An 11,788-nucleotide genomic window follows, 5' to 3' on the forward strand; every position below is an offset into this window, starting at 1 on the left:
GGTGGAAGTCCTGTGGTTTGGGGATCCTTTGCTGCAGTAGGACCTGGTCAGCTCACCATCATAGAATTGACTAGGAATTTCTCAGCTTTTGATTAATGAATTTCTGACCTTTAAGTCCTATTAAATCATTTTCTTCCTCAGAAAAAAAACACTACAACATCCATTGCCATATGCGCATATCCTAATAAATAACCTAAAATCAATATTTCTTTTTTCATGATTGTATGTATTCCTTTGATTAAAGTAATTGCTAAAAACCATAAAATAAAATTCATTTTAAAGGGTTTCAAGAGCAACAAACAGAGACGGGCTTGGTACAAAAAATGTTTTATGGTTAAATTTACAGGAAGGTCATAAGAATACAAAAAGGCAGACACTGACATCATCTGATGAAATGATAAACTACACCTCCTTCATCTATAACTTAAGATTAATTTTGGTAACGACTGAAATAGTCAAAATCAAGCTTACACTGTTTGGTTAAAACTTTAAAGAAAACAAAGAAAACTGAAATAATACCCTTGTTTGTATGAAGGGGCCATTTCAAATTCAGCATGTACCAATTTCATGCCAAAAAAAAACAAAAAACAGTGTAAACACATTTTTGGGCAAATTCACATCAACACCCATCCAGCCATGGATAATTGACCATCACTGCACACCTAGCTCATGAATATACTATAGCAAAACATGCAATGAAACCCAATGAAAGGATCAGTGATATAGCAAGTACCAAAGTCCTTTGATTATTATTTTTATCCCATGGTAGCTTTAATTATTGCATATTGTTGTAGGGGAAATTGTGTATAACGGTGATGAAGTCTACTTTTGGTTTCGACCACTGTTTTCAAAAAATTAAAAAATCTAAATTCTTCATTACACCTTACACATAACTGAATTCCCAGATATGCTATGTACATCAACAAGCCTGAAACTAGAAATGACTCCCTCCACTCTGAAAACACTTTGATATTTGTGATGAAATGTGCTATTACAGCCTTCCGAACCGCAATCCAAATCCATTTTGCCTTACTTGGTCCGGTAAAGAGAACTGATGGACATACAGAAACACATTCCTTCATTTCCTCAAACAGTTATGTAACAAAGCAGATGTAAATGATTGCAGATATCAGTAGGCCACCATAGACTTGATCATGTGTTAGTAACTGTCCTTTGTGAGCTGGTAGTCAATCTGGAGTTTGTCACCTTTCACTGCAATAAATGTAAAGAGTATATTTGGGGAAAAAAAATGCTCAGACTAACGAGACACCATGCAAATACGAAGGAGGAAGGACACGTCAGTTATGAGCTTAACAGTGTCAGTGTCTGCAAGGGTTAATTAGTGGTCTAAATACAACAGGGTTGTTTGGAGAGGTGGACAAATGTGTGTGTATGTGTGTGTGTGTGTGTGTGTGTTGTGGAGAATGAAGGATGGGGTTGTTTTTTTCTAGCCCAAGCGTTTTGTAGATAATTGACTCCTTCCTCAGTGCTGCTGCCTCTTACACAAGTACCTACACAAACACACAAATAAGATCACATTCAGTCCACACTCAAAACATATTCTGATTATACAGTACCTTTAAAAAGCATTCATAAACCTTCTTCACAATTTTCTAACAGAACAACCATAAATCTCAACGTATTTTGTTGTGGTTTGATGTGAAAGACCAACATAAAGTAGTGCATACCTGTAAAGTGGAGGGGAAATGATTTATGGTTTTGAAACAATTTAATAAATAGCAGACCCCTTCACCGTGATACGTCTAAATAAAATCCAGTGTAACAAATAGTCTTCAGAAGTCACATTTTGTGGGGAGAACAAGTATATGATACACTTCCGATATTGCCGGTTTCCCCACTTGCAAAGCATGTAGAAGTCTTAAATTTTTTATCATCGGTACTCTTCAACGGTGAATGATAGAATCTTAAACAAAAATTCCCCCCCCCCCAAAGAAAATAACACTGTGTGATTTTTAAGCAATTAATTAGCATTTTATTGCATGGCATAAGTGTGTGATACATCAGAAAAACAAAAATTAATATTTGGTACAGAAACCTTTGTTTGCAACTACAGATATTAGACATTTCCTGTAGTTCTTGATGAGGTTTGCACACACTGCAGCAGGGATTTTGGACCACTCCTCCATACAGATCTTCTCCAGATCCTTCAGGTGGGGGGCTGTCGCTGGGCAATACGGACTTTCAGCTCCCTCCAAAAATTTTTGATTGGGTTCAGGTCTGGAGACTGGCTAGGCCACTCCAGGACCTGGAGATGCTTCTTACGGAGACACTCCTTAGTTGCCCTGGGTGTGTGCTACTGGTTGTTGTCATGCTGGAAGAACCAGCTACGACCAATCTTCAATGCCCTTTCTGAGGGAAGAAGGTTGTTGGCTAAGACCTCCTGATACGTGGCCCCTTCCATCCTCCCCTTAATATGGTGCAGTCGTCCTGCCCCCTTTGCAGAAAGGTATCCCCACAGCATGATGTTTCCACCTCCATGCTTCATGGTAGGGATAGGGTTCTTGGAGTTGTACTCATCCTTCTTCTTCCTCCAAACATGGCGAGTGGAGTTTAGACCAAGAAGCTCTATTTTTGTCTCAACAGACCACATGACCTTCTCCCACTCCTCATCTGGATCATCGAGATGGTCAATGAAAAAACTTCAGACGTGCTGGCTTGGGCAGGGGGACCTTGCGTGTGCAGCAGGATTTTAATCCATGGTGTTTTACTAATGGTCTTCTTTGAGACTGTGGTCCCAGCTCTCTTCAGGTCATTGACTAGGTCCTGCCGTGAAGTCCTGGGCTGATCCCTCACCTTCCTCATGATCATTGATGCCCCACGAGGTGAGATCTTGCATGGAGCTCCAGACCGAGAGAACGACAATCATCTTGAACTTCTTCCATTTCCTTATAATTGCTCCAACAGGTGTTTGCCTTCTCACCAAGCTGCTTGGCTATTTTCCTGTAGCCCATCCCAGCCTTGTGCAGGTCTATTTTATTCCTTGATGTCCTCACACAGCTCTCTGGTCTTGGTCATTGTAGAGAGGTTGGAGTTTGATCGAGTGTGTGGACAGGTGTCTTTTATACAGATAACGAGTTCAAACAGGTGCGGTTAATACAGGTAATGTGGATAACGAGGGCTTCTTAAAGAAGAACTAACAGGGCTGTGAGAGCCGGGATTCCTATTGGTTGGTAGGTGATCAAATATTTATGACATGCAATAAAATGCAAATTAATTACTTAAAAATCGCACAATGTGATTTTCTGCATTTTTGTTTTAGATTCCACCACTCACAGTTGAAGAGTACATGTGATAAAAATTTAAGACTTTTACATACTTTGCAAGTGGGAAAACATGCACAATTGGCAGTGTATCAAATACTTGTTCTCCCCACTATAATAATAGAGTTCACTTGTGTTTACTATAATCCCAGTATAAATGCAGCTGTTCTGTGAAGGCCTCAGATGTTCATCGGAGAACATTAGTGAACAAACAGCATCATGGAGACCAAGGAACACCATGCATAAATGTCAGGGATAAAGCTGTGCAGAGGATTAAAGCAGGGTGAGATCAGAAAACAACATTTCAGGGAGCACTGGTCAATCCATCATCTGAAATTAAAAAGAAGCACTTTAAACCACAGCATCTGTAAGACAGGGTTACGTTATGAAAAAATAGACCTAGGTTTGAACATCTCACAGAGCACTGTTTGTTCCATGAAAATGGAAAGCATATAAAACAAATGCAAGACTACCAAGACATAACAGTTAACCAAAACCAACAGGCCGTGGAGGAGAGCATTAGTCAGAGAAGCAGCCAAGAGGCCCATGGGGGAGCTGCAGAGACCTACAGAGTGATTGGGAGGATGTCTTTAAAGGGAAACGGTTAGTCGTGCACCCCTCAAATATGACCTCTATGGAAGAGTGACTAGAAGACAAATGTTTTTGAAAGAGAGCTGAAATCAGTCCTTTTTCCAGTTTGTCACAAGCAATGAAGGGGGTGCAGCAAACATGTGGAAGATGTTGCTCTGTTCAGGTGAAAACAAAATGGACCTTTGTGGCTGATATGCAAGCACTGTATGTGGTGCAAATCTAACACTGCAGATTACTCTGAACACACCATTCCCACACCCACCAACATGGTGGTAACAAGATCATGCTGTGCAGATCTTCCTCTTCAGCAGAGGCAAGGAGGATGTTCCTAACAGAAAACCTGTTAGAGGCTGTAAAAGACTTAAGACTGGGGTGGTGGTTCACCTTCCAGCAGGACAACAACCCTAAACATAAAGTCAGAGCTACAATAAAAAGGTTTAGATCACACTATATTCATATGTTAGAAGGGCCCGGTCAAAATCCACTCCTAAATCCAATCAAGAATCTACAGCACTGCTGAAGAATTGATGCTCTATTTTGTAAAGCAATCTGGGCAAATATTTTGTTCCCTAGATGTACAAAGTTGGTACAGTCATAACCCAAAAGACCTGCAATCAGAGCTTAAAGTGGTTCTACAAGGTAATTACCTCAGGGGGTCACCACACATCTCAGATTGTCTTTATAAAACTTATTTAAAAACCATGTCCTTCCTCTTCACAATGATGTGCTACATTGTGCTGGTTAATCACAAAAACATACAGAGGTTTGTGGTTGTAATGTGAAAAAACGTGAAAAAGTCAAGGCCTACCTTTACATTTGCAAGATACTATACTGCATATCGCTTTCAGACATTGTGTTTGTGATAAAAAAAAAAGTATACTTTTCAGTGCAATGCTAACACAGTTTAATCCTTTGTCAGCTTACCTCTCCCAATGCTTATGATTAAGTCCACTAAAGTCATCAAGCTTGGCAATTTCTTTCAGGTACTGAGCCAGTTTAGAGAGCTCTCTGTCCCTCTCCCTGTTGAGATGGGCCTTCATGAAGGGTCGGATCTAACAAACATCAGAACAGCGTAGGTTATAACAGCATGTGTGCACCACGGCGACTATGAAGAAGAGAAGAAAGTACAGGCTACCTTTAGTCCATTCTGTGGATTCATGAGGAAGTTCCGTCCAATGTCATCAAACATGATTGTGTTCTTTCTGTTGTAAAATTCTCCATACTTCCCCCATATCACACCTAAAGGCTTCACCTGGAGATGCATATGTAATTGAAAACAGGAAGTCAGAACAACTGTCTTGCCAATCAGCCCAAACAGGAAAACACATTTTTCACAGTGCCTCGCAACTTCCAACTTTGTCGCATTTTGTCACATTAAAAACACCAAACAAATAAAATGTGGTGCATACCTTAAGTAGAAGGAAAATTGTGCATGCTTTAAAATTCTTTACAAATAAAAGTCTGAAAGGTGTGGCATGCAATTGTATTCAGCTCCTGTTACTTGAATACCCTTCAATAAAATCAAGTATAGTCAACTGCTTTCAGAAGTCACCTTAAACACTGTATATGGTGGAAAACTAATATTGCACATTACCCTAAAGATACCATCGCTACAGTAAGGCATGGTGGTGGCAGAATAATACTATGGGGATGTTTTTCTTTAGCGGGAACAGGGACGCCTGCCAGAGCTTAGGAGAAGCTGGATGGACCTTTATGGTTTCTCCAGGTTTTGTGAAGTTAAAGCTTCGAGACTTTCTGAGACCATTTAAAGACCCTTAAGATTTAAATAACTTACATCAACCTTCCCAAACTTAAATGCCTATTTAAACAAAGTGAGCCACCTGTACCACATCACCTCCTACCATTAACACATAGAGGAAGTGTCCTGCTAGAGCACTCAAACAGTGTGGATCACTGGACTTCAGTCACTGGTAGTTTTTGCAGAAATATTCACACTTCGTGATAAAAGTGTGCCGTGACGGGTAACTTGGTGCTGTGCTGTGAAATGGCGAATGGTGTCCAGATGTTATAGATTTCACTTTATTTGTGTTTTTAAAACACTGCAGAAACCCCTGAGCTAAATACAGGGCAATATGGAAGGAACACCTGTTAGATGTTGCAAGAGAAGAGATTGGGGCGAAGGTTCACCTTCCAGCAGGGTAACCACCCTAAACTTACAGCCAGAGCATATCCTGGGGGGTGAATACAAATGCACGCCATACTTTTAAATCTTTACTTGTAAAAAATGTTGAAAATGATGCATCAATAATCTTCCACTTCACAATTATGCTCTACTTTGTATCGGTCGAGTACATGGAATTAAAATACGATACATTTAAGCAGGGGATCTCAAAGTGGAGGTCAGGACCACCCGGGGGGTCACGAGAGGATTTTCAGAATCATTGTGATGTGACCTCTGAGGGCCAAAAGGGACAAAAATTAAATAATTAAAAATTAAAATTGAAGAAATAAATAAAAATAGCATGAAATAAATGTAAAAAAAAAAATGTACAATTAAATGTACCATTAAATGTCCTATTAAATTATTTATTTGTTACTTTTATTTAATACATTATTAAATAATTAAATATATCCTTAAATTGTGAAAAGCCATATTTATAAATAAATATAGAGTGAAATAATTATGTATTTTTAGCGGGACGCCAATCTCTGGTACTGTTAATCTGGGAGTCACAGGCTGAAATGTTTGGGAATATTAGGTTTTATCTTCACTGTATGAACCCCTTACAGTTTGTTTTTAATCAGTGAAAACATGGTGAAAAAGCAACACAAAGAAGAGCATAGTGCCCACTGCTGTGAGGAAATGAAATGAACCAACCTGGACAAAGACCAGAATGAAATATTTTACATGTACCAACCTCCACCACCCCTCTCTTTGGGGTGTGTACTGTGATCATGGCTGCACTGTCCAGCATGAACGTAATCTTGTAGTTAGGGTTGTCTGTCACTCCCAACTCCTACACGTATGCAAACAGACACAGATACAGTAATTGTATGCACTCAACTCATTTACACCAAAGAACTATGTTAGACTCTTCAACACTGCCACTTTCTGGCAAGATTACGGTACTGCAAAATAAGAGACACTTGAACTTTGGGTTGATTTAGATCCACCGGAAGGAATGACCAGGCAATACAATTCATTTTTTTTAATAAAACAATGTTCATGTTAGTACACACCAATTTAGTGATACCTTCATTTCACTACATATATTATACAATACATTTCATTGGTTGGGGTAGATTTCACAAATCCTCTGCATGCAGGCATAGGAGATGGTTTAGGAAAAACTGGTTTAGGCACAATTAAGTTTTTGGAAAAACAACAACAAAGTGAATACTTGCTTTCATCTTGGCCTCTATCCACTTCATACTTGTAGCGGCTAAAAGGAAAAAGCACGGGTATACATTAATAAACCAAAGAATCTGGAAGTAAAGACAAACACACAAACCTTTTGGGATTTCCTGAATATTTCCTCACTTTTCAGTTCATTAGAATGCAAAATAAAATAAAGTAACACTGACAACAAACGCTTTAGTAAATCAATTTCAAAATTGAAACACATATAGATGCATTACACACACAAAGGTTGACAAATATCAAGGGCTTCTGTTCATTTTGAACATCACAGCTTACAGCTACTGAAACTGTGGTTTATTTGGCTTCCTCAACACCTCAGCAGAGCCCTAGGCTTATGCTGTCCGAGACCCGCTGCAGTGATGCAAACATTATGCAAAAGCAGCCCTGAGCCCTAAATGTTGAATGCATATGCTATACAGTACATGGAAATACTGTTTATTAGGATTTCAAGATATTTTTTTCTTGGCCTGATGTAATATGTAATAATATTCTAATTTCTAATCTGAATTGTGGGTTTTTTGTTTTTAGCAGTAAGCCATACACCTTAACATTTACTCAAAATAACCTTTAAATACATTACTCTGCATACAATTAATCTACATAAGAGTGTTACTGTTTGTACTGAATTACTGAAACAAAGTGATATTCTGATTCATGGAGATGCAGCTGTAACAACTAAACTTGGAAGATTTGCTGAATAAAATTTAAATTTTACTTTCTCACAACAGTCTTTACAGTTCATCCGATTGCAAAAAGTCTAATATTCGGCACATTTTTTTTCACATGAAGCCACCCTAAGTCATTATGCAGTCATATTCAATAAATTCGAATATGGTTTCCAATGAGGCTCGTTTGTCAGATTAAAGGTACCTTTAGAAAAAAAAAAAACATACTTTTCATTAAGCCCACATTTCTGTATTAAAAATGTTTTTTTCATTGTAATAATGTTCTAATGTAGTAATATTCTAATATCAAATGTTGTGTTTAATTAATCCATATAATGTGCTTCACTTAGTGAATTTAGTTACTGAAACAAACGATTTTGTTTAATAATATTCAAAATCACTGAATGGGTCTGTAGCTGCTGAAGACCTGTTTCATTTTTTGTTCATCTTGAGAGTAAACCAGAAAGTCATTTGTTATCATATTTATAAAAAAAAAACACAGCAAACAGTCAGTAAATACTAAACCCATTCCTCTAATCTATATGACTAAAAAATAGAAGAGAGGAGAGGAGACATACACCAGATGACAATGTCGTAGTTCTCATAGGCAGATGTGAGAAATTCATGAAGGTATGGTCTCATCAGCTCCTGACCCGTTTCGGCACACGACTTGTGATCTAAGCACACACAAGAATAATCCCGAGATTCAACTGATTGTAGTTAAGGATTTCTGTTTTGCAAAGCAGGCTGATAAAAATCACTGCAACGAGGCCAAATATTTGAGCAAAAGTGAATAATAGTCAGTCCGATTGTGATATCTCATCTTAAACTCACCAAACAGAGTGTAGTCCACATCCAACACCAGGAGCCTCTTGCCTTCTCTGGGAGGGTTCAGTTCCTCAACTTTATAGTCTTTGACTCTGCGAGCTATTTTAGCAAGATTCTCCTCTCTGATGACCCGGGAAAGAAAAAGTGATAAGTAGATATCTCCTTTCAACATGTTCTCAAATTTTATAAACCATCTACACTCAAGGCCATTAATTTTCTTACCTGTTCTCCACCTCTATGACCTCCTCCTCAATGTCAAAATCATTTACAACGTCGTCATTGTCTGGGGGAGGAGCTAAAACATCTTCCTTTAACATAAAACATACATGTGTAATTCTTGCCATATGAGTCAATAATAAGAAAAAAACCCTAAAGATGTCCAGTCAAAAAATGTACATACATTGATCACAGTAATAAACATAATAATTTAGCATTTAACCAGTTATTAAAATAATTTAACTAATTCTTAGTGCAAAATAATGTTTTTTTCCCCCTCAGTTGAATCAGTATACAACAAACAAATAAAACTCGAACTGTTTTTAAAAATATAAATTGAGTGGAGAGTTTGAATTCTGGAGTTTCACTACAGCAAACAGGGTCAAAACATACACATACAACCTAAAATGTATACATACACCTCTACTAATATCTGGATAAATGTCCCAAAACAGTTTGCAGAAGAACCACCCTCGTTCTGCAACATCTACAAGTCAGAAATGGTAGAGTTCATTTAAATCAATTGGTTTTCTGGCACTGACACAGCTTTTAGGAATAGCCCATACATTTTAAAAATAGTTGAAGTGGAGGTAGTTCCAGATACTTAATGATAGCCAGCAATATCCGTTCCAAACCCAGTACTGATGTGGGTGTGGAATGATTATCTTGTTGGAACGTAAATGTTGTCAAAGTATCAACTGCCTAGCTGTTGATTTAAGGTAAAGTTGAAGAAATTGAAGGTGTTCCTTCTTTATTATTCCATCCACCTTGTGCAAAGCACCAGTTCCATTGGCAGCAAAACAATCCCACATTATGGTGCTGCCACCACCATGCTTGACAGTTGATATAGTATTCTTTGGTTCAAAAGCCTCACAATGAATTCCCCCCCAAACCTATTTCTTGTAAGACCCAAAAGGTCAGAGCTCGTCTTCTCTAGTCATCAAACTTGTCTGCAGAACTTATTTGGTTTATTGAGTTCAGCGATCTTGTTACCACTCTCTCAGTCCATGGGAAGGTAAACCTTGCTTCACGGTGGACGGTGTTTGTGGTGGCTTCCTGCTTATTTCTATACATCCCAACCAGATGGTTGAAACGTACACAACTGGGTGTTGCAAGAGGACAATAATAGCACATTAAAACTGGTTATGGAATGTATATGGAAGGAAAAAATTAAACCTTAAACATTTTCTTCTGTATTAGCCCACAAATGTCACCAAATATGTTACTAGAATGGAAGTAATGGTAAGCGGCCTGCACTTGTATAGCTCTTTATCTAGTCCGAGGCTCCTAAAGCTCTCTACACTTCAATCAGTCATCCACCCTTTCACACACTGACAGTCGTGGTCTACATTGTAGCCACAGCTGCCCTGGGGCTGACTGACAGAAACGAGGCTGCCATGCAATCGGTGCCACTGAGCCCTCTTACCACCATGAGAGGGCAAGGCGGGTGAAGTGTCTTGCCCAAGGAGACGACTGAGACGGACGGAGTGGGGGTTTGAACGGGCAACTCACCACTTACAACCCATACAACTACTAATATTTATTGCTGTCCAGACAGTTCTTCGCGATATGGGAATTGCATACAGTAATATTGCAATAATATTAATAGTAAAATTGCAATATATTGTGCAGCCCTATGCATGATTCCACTCTGAAAAAAGAATACTTCAGATGCATCCTTAAAGGCCAAGACATTCCTAGCTATGATGAGTGTATGTAAACTTCTCAGTTGAACTCTAATTTAGTAGCATGTTTCATAAAACCTCTTGCCCCTATGCAGTAGTTCGGTAGAGTAATTGCGATATAATGCATGCCACTGTGTTCTCATCCCTCCACTTACCAGGCTTTCTTCTCTGGTACCCATCATCATAATTTTGGTGTTAGGCTTTAGCTTTAAAGAGCCCAGCTTAACCTCATCCTCTGCAGGTTTCCCTAAAAGCAGGGATTAAAAAAAAACACAGAGAAATATTGTGACAGTAGGAGTAGTAATAATGTTACGGTTTGTATCAGTGGTGTCCCCTCACCTTTAATCTTTAGCCCCAGTAGTTTTTGTCTCTCTGGCAACACCCCAGTCAAACTCTTAATAGACTGTTTGAGGTCCATCACAGTGTCCTCCTCAGAAAGAGAACTGATGGAGTACTCCTGTCCTCCCCACTTTATGATCACTGACACAGACATGGCTCACACCGGCTCTTCACACACAGGCACGATGCAGACCTTTGTGCATACACCTGCTGTGGTTTCTAGCAACACTGACAAACATCCACACCTTACCAAAAGAGGGGTAAAAAGCAAAGTAACAGAGAGGGGTGTTCAATGACCGGCAGCAGCTCGAAACAAAACACGTAAATTATTGAAACAGCGACGGAAAAGCACAGCAACACATTTCTTCATCTGGGTATTTTAAGATAAACAGATGAATTCCGCCTAATGAGAGAGGACACTTTGATTATTTTTAGTATGCGGTGGCTAACAGTGACTAGCAGCATTGTAAACACGTAGGATATCCGGCAAACATGCAAGCATTAACTAACAGAACTCCGCAGCCTGGATGCTCTAACAGCTCAGAGCAAGCTAACCTGCAATGTTTGACTGAGACTCCAGAGTTCTGAGAGAAACGTAAATGAATGAGGTTTGTGGTTGAGCTTCATTCATCGGCAGATGAACACCGTGCTCTTCCTGGCGTCCCCCAGCCTTTCCGGTAGTGACGTAAAAAAAAGACCGTTACCATAGTGACTGCTCGTCAACAGATTGACACCGGTTTGAAACAGGCAAATATTACCCCTAAAGACAGGGAAAAAACACTTTTTTCTTTTTTCACATAT

General features: G+C 39.0%; 1 protein-coding gene across 1 annotated transcript; it reads right to left on the reverse strand.

The window, feature by feature from the left end:
• Window positions 1–311: 311 nt before the first annotated feature.
• On the reverse strand, window positions 312–11,689 carry ublcp1 (ubiquitin-like domain containing CTD phosphatase 1). Its single transcript, XM_047378380.1, has 11 exons — window positions 11,543–11,689; window positions 10,988–11,232; window positions 10,804–10,895; window positions 8,970–9,055; window positions 8,754–8,869; window positions 8,498–8,596; window positions 7,239–7,276; window positions 6,752–6,850; window positions 5,008–5,124; window positions 4,797–4,924; window positions 312–1,511 (listed from the first exon to the last, which is right to left on the reverse strand). The coding sequence occupies exons 2-11, from the start codon at window positions 11,139–11,141 to the stop codon at window positions 1,484–1,486; spliced, it is 957 nt and encodes a 318-aa protein (XP_047234336.1). The 5' UTR covers window positions 11,142–11,232; window positions 11,543–11,689; the 3' UTR covers window positions 312–1,483.
• Between the last annotated feature and the right edge of the window lie 99 nt (window positions 11,690–11,788).

This window comes from Girardinichthys multiradiatus, chromosome 11 (genome assembly GCF_021462225.1).
Source record: "Girardinichthys multiradiatus isolate DD_20200921_A chromosome 11, DD_fGirMul_XY1, whole genome shotgun sequence".
NCBI lineage: Eukaryota > Metazoa > Chordata > Actinopteri > Cyprinodontiformes > Goodeidae > Girardinichthys > Girardinichthys multiradiatus.